A 19541-nucleotide genomic window follows, 5' to 3' on the forward strand; every position below is an offset into this window, starting at 1 on the left:
AGGTCCTAGGAACCGCTTGGACAAGACATCATCCCTTTCCAACCTGCGTTGTCCAGCGTGTCTGGGGAGTTTGGCCTTTCTCCCTGCAATAGCTGTTGTCTAAGAAGAGATTCAAACCTTGACTAGAAAGGTTACTCCAACACCTCATTTCTGAGCCCCAAAGCCCCTTTCAGACTCATGCTTGGTTAATGACTAGAAATGCTGCATCTTCTCCTGGCTACAGGGTATGATCCCAAGCACCTTCGAAGCAAAGCAGAGTTCAGAGTGAACTGGCAACATTTAATAAAGAGTATTAGGGGGATTTTTGTTAAAGAAATAAATTAAATGCTAATTGAATGTCCATGTCCAAAAGAAACACTGGTCTGATGAGTCTGTATTTTTCAAAGTTATCAAATTAGGCCAGCTTGGTTTCCACCGCCAATCTAAATAATGGTGGATGTTGTCCAACAACTTCTTTTTCCTTCCGAATAGGCTGAGAAATCACAGACAAAGTCATTAGTATCAGAAAGGGGACATTCTCCTGCCCTGAATGTACCAGACAGTGGTATGTGGAGCAGTTGCTGCTCTCTGAGAAGGGGAGCCCAGGAAAAGGAGGAGACTTGTTGAGCAGCTGAGTGGCCATGTCTAGCATGTGGAGGCAACAACTGGCATTAGCAGGTTTTGCTTTGCTAACCTCATGGCAGCAAAAACAAGAGAAAGAACTGGACAAAAGTATTTGAGAACAGCCTAAGAGCAAAAAACAGGGTGGCTTCCCCTGCGGCAGCAGGGCACAGCCCTCTCCTCTGTCCCTCTCTTGCTCTCCCACTGTCACAGGAGCCAAGGCAGAAAACGCTCCCAAGTTCAGGGTTTGCTGGCCATTTCCTGGTCAATGCAAGACTCACTCTCCATCACACAAGGTCCAGATTGTCTCAACATCTTCCCTGTAAGAGATTGTTTTGCAGCCCTGTAGCTCTTTCTGGCAGAAAAGTTGTCCTGATCTGGAGGAGGGATGTTTCTAAGTGTGCCAGGCTGCTGAAAGCAGTAGCCTGTTGTCCCAGAAAGATGGAAGAATAAACAAAGGGGGACTGGAAGAATAATGATCAATAAACTTCCTTGATCTGGAGGTCAAACCCAGGGCATATCTATATTAATAAACTAAAGAGCTCAAGCACTGGCTTGCAATTGTACTCATGTTGTAACTAAGAAAATTCCCGGAGATAATTTGGCCAGTGCTCACCCAGACAGCACCCTGGTATGGTCAACGGGACAGCAGGCCAGGGGACTTTTCACTGCAGACACTCTGGGTATAGAGAGTTTGTCTTTTCAAATGCGAGCCATGTGGTGCCACTTGCCCTTAGGACCGAAGAACATTTTTTACTGCACAAGTGTAGCCCACAGGGACTCTCTCCTAAACACAGTTAAATGTCCAAACTGGCACCAAGCAGCGGCTGCTGCGGGGCGTAGGGGATGCCTGGCAGGTTGTAGCTACCTTTTCGATGTATTCAGACTCATCCCCTGCCCTCTCTGCTGCCTGGCAGATGCAAAGGGAGCAGAAGGTGCCGGGGGCTGCAAGTCAGGGGGATTCGCCCTAGCGTGGGGATTTCCTACTGGTGGGCACGGAACCAACACCAGTAACTCCCAGGATGCCTCCATGGTGCAGGGACAGTGAAGTGGCCAAGCCGTGGCGCACTGCAACATGTCCACTGGCAGATGGTGCTGACAGGCTCGGAGCCAGCTGGAAGGGGCTCTAACTAGGCTGTGTTGGCTTCTGCCAAGAAAGGGGCTGGGTAGTCCCTGGAGAGCCTCCCAGGCCGTGGGGTCCAGCTGGAAGCTGCATGTGCTAAACACTCTGCTTTGCTGGGGAGAAGGGAGTTTCCCTGTGTTATCTGGGAGGGTGTTCATTCTACCAGAGTGGCCCTGGTCCTTTCTCCAGGTGACACAGGTTGTCCAAGCAAGCAGCTCCTTGCAGGCTTGGCCGGAGCACATCTTCCAAATAAGGCAGAGCCTCCCCTGCTTGCATTAGGCTTTCGGGGTAACACCTCCAGGCACGCGAGGCCATGCCATGGTCAGCTGTGCCCTGGCAGGGCAGAGTGCGCACAGGACAGCCAGGCAGTCAGAAGTCAGAAGGGTTATGGAGGTGCTCACAGCTCTACTGGTGTCACCCCAGCTGCTTCCATGTGGACAAACATGCCACAGAGCTGGTGTGCAAAATATGGACATGCCGGAGCACTCTGCATTACTACAGACCATAAATATCACCAGGAGCTTTTGACTGTGGGACAAGCTGTTGTTCTTGGGTTGGTACAAAGCATTTCTGATTGCAAATTATTGTGTTTTCCGTGTTATAGACTCTAGCCCTAGCCCCAAAACTCTTGCTTCTGAACTGGGTAAGTTTCCACTGAAATAAAAAGAATAGGAATGTTTTTCTTTTATCGCTAACTGGGAAAAAGGAAATGCCCTTTGGAAGGACACGGATTCCTTTGATGTCTCAAAATAGAGAATAGACTTTTGCTCTTCCATGCCATAAGAAGGATAACACTGCCATGTCCATTTTTGGGATCCGTTGTTTTCAAAGATGGGTGAAAACAAGAAATAAATAGCAACACGAGCCTTCTCTCTCTTGCATTCTTGCTGTCCTCCACAGGGACAGCTGCCAGAGCAATGAAACTATATTAGGACCACTGCATCCCTTAGAAAAAGATAAACCCTTCCCCGAGGTTTCATCTTTGCACAGTGACAAGAAGTGGGGGAGTCAGCATTGGATTCAGACACCCACATCTAGGTGTCTGCAGTGTAAATGTCCACATGGGTATTAGGCATGTGAGCTCCCATTACTGTCAGTACTCATCCGGTCTTTACAGTTGAAGAATAATTCAGCTGGTCAAATACTCACAATCCAGTTAAACATGACTGTCCAGTGCTTTTGAAAGGCCCCAGGCTGAGACATCAAAGACAGAGTGTTCAAATATTAGGCAGGAACTATAAATATAACAAATTGTCTAAAATACCACTATATGTGTATACATGGGCTACTGAGCTCTAGATATCTGGTCAGTACAAAAACAAGTTTCCTTGGCTACAGCAAGAGCTTTGATATTTCTAAACAGTTACATTCATTATCACAATCAAAACCTAAATCCCATCCTGCAAGACTGGGTTCAAACCCAGTGAAAGTTAAGAACCCTTCAGAAGAGACATTTTCTGAAAGCAGATATTACTGAACTACTTAGCAATTTAGTAAACTTACCATCAACAAGGTGCTAGAACTTCATTTAAAAGTCATGGAGTTTGAAGACTCAGGAAAGCAATGACAAATACTCATTGAAAACATGTGATTCTGTAGAAAGCACATTCAAAGTAAGAAATATCTGACCTAACTTCAGATGTCAACAGTGCAGGTGTTCACACCTAATCTAGTCACCACGGGCTCCTTTATAAGTAAGAGAAACAAGCACTTGTAAGGCGCCTGAGATACCTGCTTGAAAATGAGATGAACTGCAAGCTAGAAATGCCTATTTCTTTTCACATACTGACTACAAAGGGAGGCCAGCGTATCTAGTCCATATGTAGCTGATTACACTGTAGACGGCTACATCTGGGCAGCATTAGAGCGTGTTTAATAACATACCTATTTGCAACTGCATTCCTATTCAGATCAATATGGCTGTGCACTCAGTAATCCATCCCTCTACTTACACTCAAGATTGCATCCGCTGCTGGTCCAAACCTTTAGTCTTGAACTTCAAAAGCATTTGTAATCTGGACTCGGCTATGCTGACATCTATGGCTCATTCAGCAAGGTCCCTCAGGAAAACACAGCTCACTAAGCCAGGACAAGACACCTGAGACACAGCTAGAGACATGGCGTTCCCTCCAAGAAGTCTGCAGAAGAGCACTTACGGAGAAACAGAGAGGAAATATTACAAGTCCCTTCACTTAGGAAAATATTTTTGCCCTAACCAAAACGTCAGTGCTAACGACTAAATACATTTCCTTGAATAAAACCTATCTGCTCAAGACTTCAGGAAACACATTTACAAAGAGCCATCATGCCAAAAAGTAAAGCAGTTCGTATGATCCTGAATCCAAGAGCGAGCCAGCCTCACACATGTAAAAGAGCTGGTAGACCTTTTCGCAGTCTAGGGCAGGTAAATCATTTCTTGCACCAGTCTAGCTTGAAAGTCAAAAAGCCTGGCTCAGCCATGAGCATGTCAGCATCACAGGGTATGGGGCGCAGTTTCTTGGCCAGCTGCAAAAGGAAGGTAAGTCAGTCAGTCATCCAGGTCTATAAAGCAGCAACTTGCACTGTTATTAGAAGCCTGCCTCCCCATCTGGAAATTAAATGCAAACATATGCATATGCCTAAGTGTTGCTTAAGAGAAAATCACTACCCTGACAACGCTGAATGGGAACAGGAAGGAAAGAAAAACAAAAAAATACAAACCAATATCTGTGCCTTCCCCGTTTCATTTTCTTTACTGTCAGAGGCACCCTCACATTTAATTAAGCATTGCTTAGGGGACAAAGAATGATGAGGTGAGGAAGGAAAGAAAATCCATTTGTTTGTTAATACTGTAATGGGCTAAGGAACATCTGACAGAAAATTTACATCACACACGTTCCAACTCCAATCTACTGGGTTGCGTGATCCTTTCCACAGAGAGCTACAACACAGCACTACCGTCCTATGCTTCATTCTTCACCAATACCCAAGGCATCTGCAGAAGGTTTTGATAAGCTCTAATAGCACAGAGGGGAAATTCTGCCTTTCTTACTTGTGGGAATCAGGTACAGCTTTCATACAGCAGAAGTCAGACCCTTTGATCAATATACAGCACGTTAAAAAATGTGTGTTAGTATGTAATCCTGGGATAAATCCTGGATGGTTTGGCTTTTTCACTGAAAAAACATAGGGGAGAAGAGAATTTAATGTCAGGGTTATTTCACAGTCATAAGAAATATAACAATACTTCAGAAGAAACAAAAAAAATGAAAGAGAAATGTGAGACAGTCATTGAATTCATGACTGTGGCCAAGAAAGGTTGGACCAGATGATCCGTGAGGTCCCTTCCAACCTGGTATTCTATGATTTTGTAATTCTTTGAGTGAATTATCATGACAACAACGGATATGTCAGGCAGGAGCTTAATACCTGATCTTTCCAAAGCTTCATGTCAATAAAGTTCAACAGCAACGGTAGGCACTGAAAGTAGAGACTTATCACATCTGTGTGATCATGTCTGCACTAGATGCATAAACTGAAGGCCCCAGGGAGGTGGTGAGGCTGCTGTTCTCTCGTGCCAGATGCTGAGCAAACAGTCCTAGGAGCTGCAACCTAACCAGACAAGGCAGGAGGAAGCCAAGTGGCTGCCGAGGACCAAAGAGCTGGTGACAAACCAGGGCTAAGAAGAAAGCCTCTTGACCTTAGGCCAGCGCCTGTCCACTGGGCTATGCTAACTACCACGCTGGTCCAAAAATAAAGAGGCAACACTTGCTGATAAGGAGGAGAGGCAAAAAATGTGCTGAAGTTTTGCCCTTTTATGAGCTCATCTATTTTTTTCCTAATTTTTCATGTACCCTTGTGAAAAAGGCAAAGGTATCTTCGAAGAGGGCTGTTTTGGTTTTTTTCTTCTAAAGGAAATACTACAAGAATTTAATCAAAGCTTGAAGCAAATACATATGACCTAGGGACTAGACAGAGCAAGCCCTATCTACAAACTGGCCCCTGATACATACTCCCTGGGTCACTGGGAGGTATGAGCATCCAGACTGAGGCAACTTTTGACCAGCTAGGGAACAGGTTTGTCGGACTCCAGATGAAGCTGCGTACCAGGTATCTTCCTCTCCCCAAGGCTTTGGCTTGGACTGCAATGGAGTGACACCCATTCAAAAAAGAGACTTCCAAGCGTATGCTCTCCCTCTTTTGCTCCTTCCCCTGAAGGCACCGACACCAAGGGTCCATCTGCCTTTATTAACCAGCCTCCAGAGTCTTTGCAGGCAGCTGTGAGATGGCTTTCAAAGATAAGAGATGGCCCAGGGTGGCCTCATGGGTTAGGAATTTAGTTAAATATCTTCTAAAGGGATTTAGTAGGATTTGCTTCATTGTTTATATTATGCAGTATCAGTCATCCTTAAGGCCCCAGGCCTTTGTATTAGTAAGCCTGGAAACAGAACCAGCCAGCTAGGGATGCTGATACTGTCCCCCATGATCCTGTTTTCCCCATGCAGAAATGCTTCTCTATTCTGACATTCAGAAAATGCTACTTTCTTTGGCCCAGTTCACCTAAAAGAGGGGAAAATAAGTGAGAGAGCAGCAGGATACCTGGGACTGAAACTCCAGAGAGGGAGTCAGTTCTTCTTGGGTAGTGGTGCTGGTACTGCATAATGCTGAAACGACAGCTGTTGCTAATATATGGCAAAGAAATTGCAAGTCTCTGCCGGCCCCCAGGGGAAAAATAATCATAAGCCTTCCCAGTATTTGTTAAAAGATATAGTTAATTGTGGAAAGAGCAACAAAAAGACAATTGAGCAACTGGACAGGTTTGATTTATGAGGAAAGATTAAAGGAGCTGAACATGAATGGCTTAGCTAAATAATGACTAAAACAGGACATGAAAAGTAGCCACTGTCAACAGTATTTGAAGTGTCTGTCTGAAGGGGCATTAACCGTTTGGGTGCATACACTTTGAATAAATGGAGGTCATGGAATGGAGGTAGGAAAAGTAGATGCCAGCTGAATGTTTAGGAAAGTCTCTTGAAGATCAAGACTGCAGGGATGTAACTCCCACGGCAATGTCCTCCCCACTGTAATTGAAGGTGGTGTGCCCCCCAAAAGGTCATCTATACTGAGCAGACATTACCTAATGAACATTTTTGGAGCTTCTACTCTTAAATGACTCACTGGCATGCCCATCTCTAAGCACTGATGCAGGGATGACCAGGTACCAAGACTGTAAAATCCCTTTCCAGGACTTCCATACAGCCAGAAGATAAAATATCCATGCACCAGGCCTCGGAGTTCCAACAGGAATGCAAGAAAATGTCCAAAGTCAGGGAGAAGAGTGGCTCCCTGGACTTCTCTCACACCACTGAAGGATGAAATGGGTCTGGGCATGTTCCTGAGTAGTGGGAAGACATGGAAATGTCAGCCTCTACACTCTACCATCCCTTTGCCTCTCCCAGCTGAGCACTTGGACTGGAACAAGATAAATGCTCTTTAGTGACATATGGATGAAGAATGATTGGCCACCGTTTAGCCATTATAAATCACGTAAGTCATATAAGGCGCAGCAGTATCCTCCCTGCCTAGTCCATGCAGGGCAGGGAGCGTTATTGGCTGCTACGGAGCTCCCTCCCTGGTTGTTTTGGCCATGGAGAGTCACAGCTCAGGTTCAAGACAGGAAAAAAATACATATTATCTCTCCACATCCTGCTGCTTTCTTTTCATCTCATGTAAGAACGGATCAGGCATGAAATATGGTGTGGTGAAAAGCCCACCTGGAGAACAAAGCATGGATGTACTCATCTAACAAAGTCACCACAGAACAGACACCGATAAGCCACTAGGTAGAGAGGAGGCATGGACAGGTAAGGCGTTACGCTGATAGATCTTCAGTTCAGCTCCTATGACACAAACCCTTGCGTAAACATTGTCTGCATGCGTAAAATGAGACTAACACTTTCTCCCCAAGTCTGCCTGGCCCTGCCTATGTAATCATGAAATTACTCATAGCAGGGATGGCTTCTTAATAAGTGAGTGCATTGCACAACAGGACAGGCCTTGCTGAGGGCAGTAGGCATGGCAACATTGTGTAAATCATTAGTCCACTTCCCAGCAATTAAATACACATTTGATGCCCACGTACCTTTCATCAACTGGCTACAGACACCCCTGCATGGCTGTGACTGTTATTCTGTTTCAGCAGCAGCTCACAAACCTCAATTGTGCCAACGGACCCCATCACGGAGATCACGTACATTTGCATCCTCAGTGGCTTTCACAAAATTGCTTTTTATTTCCCTTCTCCGTCCCGCTCTTCCACTTCTCTTTTCATGGTCAGGAAAAAGGTTTTTCCAGATCCCAGAGAATTTCCTGTTTGCTTCACATTAAAGTGGAGAAAGAGAAGAGAGGGCAGCTAGAAAACAGCAGGGCAGTGGTACGTGCACAGCAGAGAAATGTGCACGTGCTCGCAGAAAGACACCAGCTGTGAATCCTCCGATGAACGGTGCAAGGGAATGGCATTGTCTTGATACACTTTCAAAAAGTAAAAGGCAAATCTATATGCAACCCATGCAAATATATCTTAATTGGTCATGGTGTCAAACGCTCCCTTTAAATTTAATCTAATGAGTGTTTCACTGAGCTGTCAGCAATTGCCAGTAGCCTCCAGGCACTAATGAGTTAGCATCAAGGTGTCAACGCTTTTGGCATTAAGCTCAATTAGGAGGAGTTAGGATGACCACTGAATGAAGGGTCAGCCATTCATTGCGGAGACATTCCTCTGGCTGTAGCCTGCGGTCTCCTGCAGGAAGGGGGCTGCCAGACTGGCCGCCTACCCCCTTCTCAGTGAAGAAGACTCATACATGGCAACATTACTGTTAATTACTATATTTAAAACCTGTGCCGGTCTTGACAGGCATGGAGAATCAACAGTAACTCTATTTAATGAGGCTACTCAATAAGGTTCCCAGGTAAGAAAGTAGCCTGGGAAACTACAATGGTAAATATCTACCACTTATTCCTGGCCAGAACTTTTAAAAGAAGACCATTAAGGGAGTCAGTATGACAAAGGAAAAAAAGTCTGGACAGCAGGGTTATGCTTACAGAAAAAAGAATCACCATATAGACAACCATGTAACTTTGATCCTGCTCCATTTACCTCCAGACTTCCCGAAAGATTTCCTTTAGATAAATTGCATTCAGATGTCATCTTTCCCAATCATTCTCAGGTAGATCTGCTTTCCTCTGGAGAAATCATGGATGGATCATAACTGCTTTCAAGGCCATGTCCTTCCTATTCAAGCAGGGAGGTCTCAGGACAGCCAGGCAGACCCCCAGATCCACCCCCAGCCTGAAATCAGTTCTCCAGTTTGCAGATTGCTTGTTCAACCCCAAGGACATGTGCATATTTATGCCAGAGGAAATCATTCACTGAGCAAATCTGTTTAGAAACCTCAAAGTTGTGTTAGCCACCGTAAAATCTTGGTTACGTTACAGTTTAGCATTACAGCTATTACAATAGAAACTCTGGGTCCATTCTAAAACATTTCTTAAATTCCTAAATTTCTAAAATATATGGATAATACCAGAATGAAAAAGGTCCCACCTACCTGCTTCCTGTCCTTGCCATCACCCACTCCACCAGGCCAGCCAGACCACCCTTCCCTGCATGACTGTAACTCTAGCAGCCCCTTGCCAGGAGCAGCATGGACCCTGACCAAAATGATCGGCAGCAGCCCCTTGCCCCCAACAGGAACCTCACAGCGAGCCCCTGATGCACTCCCCTGTGACTTTTAGACCGTGGTCCTTATCAACTAAAACAAAATCAAAAAAAATAGAGATAAAAGGAATAAAAGCCTCAGGTGCCCACACCTTGTGAGCGGTGGGGGTCAGGGGCTACAGAGTCCTTTAGCTAACTCTTTATGGGACTCTTCTTTTTCCCCATAGCGGAGGCTCCCGTAATGGCAGAGATGGCAGGTCACAGCAGCAGGCTTGCAAAGCTTGCCTAATTGTAAGGCGGCACTTGTCTTACAGCTCATTCTGCTTAGGATCATTGTAAAAGTTGTCCTTTGAACTCCCTCTCTGCTTCCTCCAGCCCATTCTTCCTTCCTCCCCATCCCCAAGGCAATGATTTTTATCTCCAGGTCTCCGTTTCTCCTCTGCAAGAATCAAAGGGCTTTCAAGACTTTCCCTTGAGCTGACAGCATTACCTGCTCCTCCTCCACCTGAGATGCAGAGCTCTGCTTCCTCAGAATATTTATTTACCCTAATCCATGTCAGACACAGGCTCATTCTGCCCTGGTAATGAAGAGTTGCTGTGTCTGGGCCAGCCAGGCCACACATGTTCAGACTCTTCTGGGTGTGTGATTCAGATTAAGCTACGGTGAGTTGTACAGTAAGCACAGACAACAGGAGCAGCGCAATGGCAGCCTCCCATTACCTAATTTACCAAGCTCCATCTTAAAACTACTCGGGCTGTTTGTGCCATGCCACTCACATTTCACATTCTTGTGCAGTCATTAACATTAAACCTAAACAGTTCTTTGCCTCTGTAGCATATTCCTCCTCGATGTAGGATGGCAGAGCTACTAGAGTCTCTATTCTTAGCAAGTGCCTCCGAGGCCATTAATAAAGTGTGTGCCCCACTCACTTTAGCACTGGTCAGCAAAAGAGATGGCACCTTGCCTTTGCCCTCAGGTAATCCATGATCTCCAACAGATCCGTGCCATGAATCCAAATTATATGAGCCTTGCTGACTGAGGGGCTTCCTTCTTCGTTTTTCTCTTAGATCCAGGAAACTGCATCCACAAAAAAATTGTTAAGACATCACCAAAGACGACAAAGTCACAGCCTCAGAAGTTGGAAAATGTCAGCCTTAAGCTTTGTGCTTACCCATCACGGTGCAGTCTTCAGTTACACTGCCACGTGCTTTTTTAACAGGTCCTGTGAAGTATGAGTATTTCTGAAAGTGAGGTCTAATTTTCTGAAAGGAGAAACATGCTCCTCGCTTTTCCTTCCCCGGAATGGAAATGTGTAAAGGGCTGGAAGGAGGTTTAACAAGTCCATTGGCTTGCAGGAATAGGCCATAGATGCTACATCACCAGTGAAAATCTACTCTGCCCCCCACCCCATACCAGTCCCTGACAGTCTACAAGAAATCTGACCTTGAGAACAAAAGACCAAAAGAATAAAAACCTGAAAGACAGTCAAAGAAGACAGCAAAGCTATTGACCCCATCCTAGCTCCTAGAAATCTCAAAGGAATTTATAAAAGTGAAATGTAGAAAGTGGACCTCAATCCAATGCAAATCCAGTGAATAGGAAAATCCTTCTCCAAACCCAAGCCTGGAGACTGATGTGACCCTGAGCTGGGGTGCAAAACACTGAGCTGCTATTTGAGAACTTTTTCAACACTAACGCTCCTGTCTGCCTACAGGTAATTTCTCAAGGTTTAGAGGAAGAAATCCCCCTTAAGAACTTAAATAAGCATCACATTCGTCTCTTACCTTATCAATGATAATTGGCAATCCAGTCAAACAGTGGGAGTGGAAACCAGTAAATGTAAGGAGAAAACACTGGTATTATCATTATGTGGCAATGATAATTTCGACCAAAAGGAGCATTTGTGTAAGAACATGGTGGTTGAACGCCATCTAACCAGATGTAGATATCTGCACTGTAGAGGTCCTACATGTAGATAACAGTATCCCAGCTGTACCCTTTATAGTCAGTACAGGAGAACCATCACTTCAAATACACAGTTCATCTCTTTCAGGCACCTACTTTAGGATGAGATGATTTGTGCCTCAAAAGCAGCTGTTGCTCTCCATTACCTGTAAAAGGAGTTTTTCTCCGATGGGAACATCTATACTATAAATCTCTATGGTTTATGTGTCTACACTTGGTCAGATGAATCCCATTTCATGAATTTTTCATTATTGCCATCATTACCTGAGGACTGGATAGCTTTTTAAAAAATATACTATAGCTTGAAGCATAGGCTTGATACAAAAATTACCAGACAAACTTCTGTTTATCTTAAGAAAATAAGACGGAGGATTTGAGCAAATGTCCCAAACCATCTCTGAACCCAGAGTCTTGACATTGAAAGTAGCCACATAATGGAATTATATCATTATTCTGTTCTTTATTTATTTGGTAGGTCAAACTCTGTGGCCATGAGTGTTAAATCTACATGTTTGTAAATTCTGCTTTACAGTATGACGCTAGAATCACAATTAAGCAGACATTAGCAGACATTATACATTCAGTTTAACATCCCTAGAGCTAGGTTGCCTAAAATGTTTACTTGTTTGCAAATGTCAATTTTATTTCAATTTTGAAGAAAGAAAGTTTGCTTTATATATTCTGTCTGTCTTTCTCTAGCAAGACCCTGTCTGCATTGCCCGGTTTCAAATGGGTCTAAAAGGCTTTTGTTTTTTCTTGGAAGTCTGGAATTTCTCCTTTTCGATTTTTTGCAGATTTTGGACATTGCTTTTTATAGCAACAGAAAGCATTTTTGCAGTGATAAAAACATTCTCTACATTCATGGATTCATAAATTTTAAGAGCGAAAGGGACCATTACATTCATCCAGCCTGAGGCACTGATGGATTTACTGCATAGGAGAGAATGGACCGGAGCACAGTCCCTTTGTGAGATGACAGGAGAGAATTTGTGCGGCTCTTCAGCCTCCCTCCTTATCACCATCATGAGGGCAACAACCTCAGAGTTCTCATCTAACACAGACCCTACCTTCTGTCCAACTTGACAGAATATTTATTTAAAAACAACGTTTTGGAGAAAGCCAGACTGCTTTCCCAAGTACCCAGAGAAAGCAAAGGTCAGCACACCCCCAAGACCCCAGAGCATCTCTACTACATCTCATTGACCCCATTTGGTCTCCCAGCAGCATCAGACACCACAAACCAGTAGCTGCTGTCCCTGCACTCATGCTTTATCCTTTACCTGCCCAGTTCTCTCGTTGGGATGTGAAGCACTTGGCCTCTCGGGTCTCAGCTTATTGCCTCATAAAGCAGGATGGCAAGATTATTAATGTGGCAGAACTGCAGGATTTTCCAAGCAATTTATGAGTTGCCATGGTATTTCATTAGCTCTCAGCCCAACAACTCCTTTCCATTGAGCATGAATCAAGCAGGAGGCACATACCCCCCTAAACACACGATGGATATTCACATAAAAAATACATCCAAGGCCACATTTCCTCCATTTTGTCCAACATATGTCTAGCAAAGGCACTAAAAAGTCACCAGTTATCAGGGCCGATAGCCAACCCACTGAAACACACCTAGATACAAAGAAATTCACAATCTACATCTTTTTTTTTCTTCATCAGGCCATTTCTGACCGGTGCCTGTATTTAAAGAACAGCAGGTCTGGTGGTCAGGACAGTCTGGATTGCTCCCTTCTCTTGACTTGCAGTGCAAATAATAAGGTTTCTCTTGACACACAGACAAGCCCCTCATCCCCACTCAAGGACGTATTTGAGAAAATATTTAACTTTCATGGTGTTTATGCATGGGTCTTAAAAAAAAGCACACACTTAAACACTTCCTTGAATCCAAGTGGCACCGTGCACGTGAAAAAAACCCACAATGTTTTAATACATTGCTGAGGTAGGACTTCAACAGAGACCAAAAAACCAAGTCTAGTATACTAGAGTATAAAGAGATCTAGAGAATTAAAGGCAGTCTTTGAAGGTAGTAAGTGGACAATTAAGAAAAAGGAAAAGGTCAGGAGTACAGTAACTTTTATCATTAAGAACAAAACCACAGCAGTAATGGCACTAACAAGCTACCCGCAGATATTACAAATACAATGCTTTATACCAAAAAAAGGCAGAGAGACAGGGAGACTGGGAGATGGGGGTGAGGGAGGGGAACAGAAAGAAAGGGAGAAAGACTTTGTTGCACTATTTTTCTCAGCTTCATTAATGCCTTCTTATTTGCTGTTCTCCTCTAAGACATTCAGGGTATTTTAAAGAAAAGGCAGAGCTAAAATTTTTATATCCCCCTCTAGCTGCCACACTCAGAAAGCAACCCCACCATGTGTTATGTGCTTTCACAGAATTAACTTGCCTTTCCCTTTAAAAAATAATATATATATATTTATTAATGCAGTAATGGGACCCACATACTGGAAAATCCCACCTTTCTCACCATCCCATTAGCTATATCTGGCTGTGGGCCAAAATCGAGTATTTCAGCTCCTGCCAAGGATCAGGTTTGGAATGTTTTTACGTTGGAGGATTTTTCATCTGTTTCTTTGGCTGGCCTAATGGGAGCCTAATGCATACGAGAGATCACTATCGCGTCGGGCTGCCGGTTACACGCTCGTTTCAATCATCTTGTACATACACGCTAACTTACAGCGTTTCCCTCTCAGCTAAGTGATGCCAATAGGCATTTAATGCAAGATGCAAAGGGATATAACACGATACAGAGACCAACTTATTTGAGACACTCCCACTGGCTGGAGTAATTACAACAAATTATTCAAAAAAGCTACAGCTGGGCAAGAAGTTAGATGACAACTTTACTTAAAACCAGATTCATCCACAAAATTGTGTATGTCTGGCCAGAATTCTCATGTCCAATAAAACATGGAGGCTGGAGGAATGAACCTCCAAGAAATTTGGACACGGCTTAAAGAAGCCAAAGCTGTTGCCTCATCCATTTACCTCTCAGAGATTGGGGATAGGGCTCATCTCTTGCTGTCAAGTCAGAGAAGAACAGTCTGTATGCACTGACCTGAGAGACTCTTGCAGATGTTCTCCTGCCAGGACTGGGAGATAAGTCACCTCACTAGCTGTTCACCAGTCATCGCTCTACACAGCCAACACCAGCATTAAAGCCCATCACAAAGTCCACCTTAGCAAAAGGGCCATGGTTTCTGCTAACAACACATGAGTTTTCAATTAATAATACCTTTTGTCACCTCATAAATTACTCCCTCAACTTCCAGTTGCTATCAGCAGAAGACATAATTTTCTCTTCCCAGCCCTCCCCATGCTTTAGCACCAAAAGCAGAGTTCAGCTGCCCTGTCCCCCCAATTACTGAAGTTTCTCACATGGGAAATGTCTGTGTGAAGGCCCTCCTACCCACACCGCCACATCCACCAGTATGCTTGGTCTCACCACCTCTTCTGAAGCAGCACAGTGGGTCAGTAATAGTAATCAAGGACACATCACAGTGAGACCAGTAACATGGTCCAAATTGCAGAACCATGCAGCACACTTCTGCAGCACCTTGGCAGCTGGAGAGTGACAGAGAAGAGCAGACTAACTGCCCTGCTTGATCTCAGAGAGTGAATCATAGAATGTTTTGGGTTGGAAGGGACCCCTAGAGGTCATCTAGTCCATCCCCCCCGCAGGAGCAGGGACACCTTTAACCAGATCAGGTTGCTCAGAGCCCCGTCCAACCTGGCCTTGAATGTTCCCGGGGATGGGGCCTCCACTACCTCTCTGGGCAACCCCTTCCAGTATTTTACCACCCTCATTGTAAAGAATTTCTTCCTTATGTCTAGTCTAAACCTACCCTATTTTAGTTTAAAACCATTACCCCTTGTCCTGACACAGCTGTCCCTACTAAAAAGATTTTCCCCATCTTTCCTATAGGCCCCCTTTAGGTACTGAAAGGCCACAATCAGGTCTCCCCGCAGCCTTCTCTTCTCCAGGCTGAACAAGCCCAACTCTCTCAGCCTGTCCTCACAGGAGAGGTGCTCCAGCCCTCGGATGATGAAGTCACCTGTTTGAACCAGCAATGAGAAAGGCTGAAGTGATGCTCAGAGAAACCCATTCTGTACACCCATCACGTTTCCAAGGCTATGCCAGGGTTACCCTGCGTCACTGACTGCTCTCCAGTGAATACCAGCAAAGCCATGTCCTGCGCTCCAGGGATCAAGCATTTCCAACTGCAGGAGGTGGGGAACAGGGATACGTATCTAGAAACAGGCCACGTCTACCAGCCGAAGCCCTCTGACTCCCACAGGTTTTGTGAAAATAGAAGCACACCATACCAGGAGCAACGATGCATGCAGCTTTATGGAAACGTGAAACACAGAGGTATCCAACAGGAGGTTTTCTACACTGCAGTTGTTCTCTAAACCATAACAACATCAAATTGCTTGGTTTTATCATTTCTTTTAAAAGAATGCCAGGATTTACTTCTGCCCAGCACAAGCACATGGGACTGGAATTTGATTTCTTTTTTATTTGGTTTTTACATTTTGAAGGATTTTGCTGTTTGAGGGGAGAAATGTGTGTCTGATGATCACTAAATCCAGCTCAGAGACATGTCTGAGATCATGGTTTTGAAAAGGAGCCATGGCCACCTTCAAAGGATGAGGCAGATTTCACCCACTAAAAAGCAAAGCATGCCATTTTGTGCTCTCAAGCGTGACTCATTTCCTGATGCAGTTTGGCTGTGACTAGGAAAGTTAAGGTCAGATTAAGAGATCATTAATGCCTTTTGTAGTGGACTTCGGGACCAGGACTACAATGCCAGAATAAGGCTGTGGAGGCCTTTGAAGGAGATATCCTCTTGGAAATACATCATGGGGCTCTCTTCGGTTCGTCCCTGGATTTTTGAGTTATGAAGCTCCTGTTTCGCTGCATTGCTTTAGTTTCCATCAAATCCCCATGAGGAGCTTCTCTCCAGCCTCTTTAGAAGAAAAGTCATATAACAACATCACCTTCCTGGTTAGAAAATTCACAGGGCTTTGCATGGATAGCCTTGCTATTACTTGCTACGTCATTTCAAACAAAACCAAACAAACCAAGAGAAAAATAATTCAACCTTCCTGCCATGCCCAAATGAAACAACAGGCAGACAGGAGCTCAGGCCTGATGCTTCTGCATGTCTCTCTGCTTTTCAGGGTGCTGTACGTCAGCCATGCTACAGCAGCTATACGAAACACCATAGTAACTCCATCTCCAATACCATCTATCAGATTCAGTGTGCTGCGGTTACACATGGAGATTGACCCACAGATGTGTTGTTGTCTGAGGACACAGCCAGCACCTCCTCTACTAAATGCTCAGCCATCGACTCAGCAGATTCAAAACAGCACCAGAATTTCCTCTTCCAGGTGGACATAAAAAGGAATGGAGAGAGAGAGAGACTGAGCTGGTCCTAGCAACAACTATATGTAAGCAAAACCCTCAAGCAAATATTTTCTAATATATCAGCTACAAATGACCAAAACGTCACCACTGGAAGAAGACAGACGTGATGTTGTTTTCATCCCACAGAGCTCAGAGAGGCACATTTTTTCTCTCTGTCGCAAAATAAGATGACTAGTCTTGTTAGGAGTACAGTGTCTGCTCAAAACGCTCTGACTTAAGCTCCCAACTGAGAGCTCCAACTGTTTAATTTTTTTCAAATAACAGTATTTTGTTAGGAAAATGTTGCAATGTTCCCCTGAAGATTTTGGGAGTGATTTTCTACTAATGCCACGGATGAGTATGGATTGGTGATTGGCTTATTTTGCTGTACAAAACGAAATACAGAACAAAGTTCTTAAGGACCCTGCTGATAACCACAGCTTTGCCGCAGTGAAATGAAACAGCAGGATGCTAACATTCAGGATGTGAGCATCCACCGAGGGGACTGACTTCACTGCAGCTTTTCCTGCCTTGCAGAGGCAGTGTTGAATGGGTTAACAACATATCATTTCCATGTTTTCTGCTTTTTCTATCAAGCCAATGTGTAGAAAATGAGGCAGAATTAAATCACCGAGGGGATCCACAGAGCTTTCACTTGTTGACCAAATAAGAATCACCATGAGCCAACTGGAAGTTCAACAACATTTTATGTGCAATTACAAGTCTTGCCGTTCTTCACACACCACAGTTCATCCAACACATACCCCAGTGAGAGTTAAAGTAAGAGAATTTCATGGCTCACCACAGGTGTAGATGACATTAAGATGTTTTCGGATGCCTGGGTAACAGGGATCTCCAAATTCATAGGTGCTGGCATATATGCTGCAGCTTCTTTTCCCATGACAGCGCTTGATCATGAGTTGGAGAGCAGTAGCCGACTGACAGTCTAAAAGGGAAAAAGAATACCTATTTGTGAATATTTGTCCATTCACATCAGAAATTTCGTAAAAAAATTACCAGATGCTGACTATGACAGCACATACATATGAGCTTTCCATGAATATTTAAAAATCTTTATTTTCATATGGGAAGGTCTATCTGACTCTCAAACTCTGCTCGTAAGTTGTAAATTGATGAAAGAAAATTACTAAAACGAACAGTGAAGAATCAGAAATTCCCATATATCCGTAGAAAGAAGGCTGTGAATAAAAGATGGCTTGTTTTCAAAGGGAAAATGCTATCTGTAATAAAAATTATTCCTTCTCACCTGGCATTTATTCTATAATGGTCTGAAAGGACTCTAAGACAAGTATCAGTATCTTCATTTTAATAGATGGAGAAACAGAGTCATAGAAAAGTAAAAAGACTAACAACAGCAAATCAGTGCAGAGCATGGAAAAATATTCAGATCTTTAGAGTCTCATTCCAATATTTTTATCCGGAAACGCTACAAGTTTCCCCATAAACTAAGAGATGGTCATAGGAACAGAAAATACGTTAATATTACAGTTATACTATTCCCACGGAATTCCTGTAGATTTCTTTAGCTCTCTGATAACGCAGTTGATCACAGTAATGTGCAAAGCTGTTAGAAAATTCCCATTTCATGGAAAGGAGATGGACATTGTGATCTTGTTCGGGGAAGGGTAAAACTCCGATTTGACTTGGGTGTGTTGATTTTCCTCAGGTTTTGCTTGTGTGGTGGGTTGACCCTGGCTGGATGCCAGGTGCCCACCAAAGCCACTCTATCACTCCCCTCCTCAGCTGGGCAGGGGACAGAAGATGTAACAAAAGGATCATGGGTCGAGATAAGGACAGGGAGATCACTCAGCAATTACTGTCATGGGCAAAACGGACTTGACTTGGAGAAATTAATTTCATTTATTACCAATGAAATAAGAGTAGGATAATGAGAAATAAAAATTAAATCTTAAAACACCTTTCCCTCACCCCTCCCTTCTTCCCAGGCTCAACTTCACTCCCCATTTCTCTCCCTCCTCCCCCCACGCAGCGCAGGGGGACGGGGAATGGGGGCTGGGGTCAGTTCATCCCACGCTGTCTCTGCTGCTCCTTCCTCCCCAGGGCAGGACTCCTCACACTCCTCCCTGCTCCAGCCTGGGGTCCCTCCCATGGCAGACAGACCCCCATGCACTGCTCCGGCGTGGGGTCCTTCCCGGGCTGCAGTTCGTCACGCACTGCTCCAGTGTGGGTCCCTCCCTCCCACGGGGTGCAGTCCCTCAGGCACAGATGACTCCAGCGTGGGTCCCCCCTGGGGTCACCAGCCCGGCCAGCAAACCTGCCCCAGCCTGGGCTTCTCTCCCCCCGGCCTCCCCGGGCTGCAGGTGGGGATCTGCTCCCCCGTGGGGTCCCTGGGCTGCAGGGGCACAGCCTGCCCCACCATGGGCTGCACCAGGGGCTGAGGGGAATCTCTGCTCTGGCGCCTGGAGCTCCTCCTGCCCTCCTGCTGCACTGGCCTGGGGGCTGCAGGGCTGCTCCGCTTACGTGTTCTCACTCCTCTCTTTGGCTGCAGTTGCGCAGTGTTGTTTTTCCCTTTTCTTAACTATGTTACCCCAGAGGCGCTACCACCATCACTGATGGGCTCGTCCTAGGCCAGCGGCGGGTCCCTCTTGGAGCCCTCTGGCATTGGCTCCATCGGACATAGGGGAAGCTTCCAGCAGCTTCTCACAGAAGCCACCCCCCTGTTTCCCCCCGCTACCCA

The 19541-nt window shown here is 44.9% G+C and overlaps 1 protein-coding gene across 1 annotated transcript in view; it reads right to left on the bottom strand.

Annotated features, from left to right (window-relative positions):
* Positions 1 to 19541, bottom strand: part of EVA1A (eva-1 homolog A, regulator of programmed cell death) — a 218339-nt gene that overhangs the window by 88286 nt on the left and 110512 nt on the right. Inside the window, exon 5 of the mRNA XM_009642516.1 lies at positions 17625 to 17768. Within this exon, the coding sequence (XP_009640811.1) occupies positions 17625 to 17768 (144 nt within the window). The remainder of the gene's footprint in view (positions 1 to 17624; positions 17769 to 19541) is intronic.

Source organism: Egretta garzetta, unplaced genomic scaffold (assembly GCF_000687185.1).
Source record: "Egretta garzetta isolate BGI_Z169 unplaced genomic scaffold, ASM68718v1 scaffold87, whole genome shotgun sequence".
Classification (NCBI taxonomy): domain Eukaryota; kingdom Metazoa; phylum Chordata; class Aves; order Pelecaniformes; family Ardeidae; genus Egretta; species Egretta garzetta.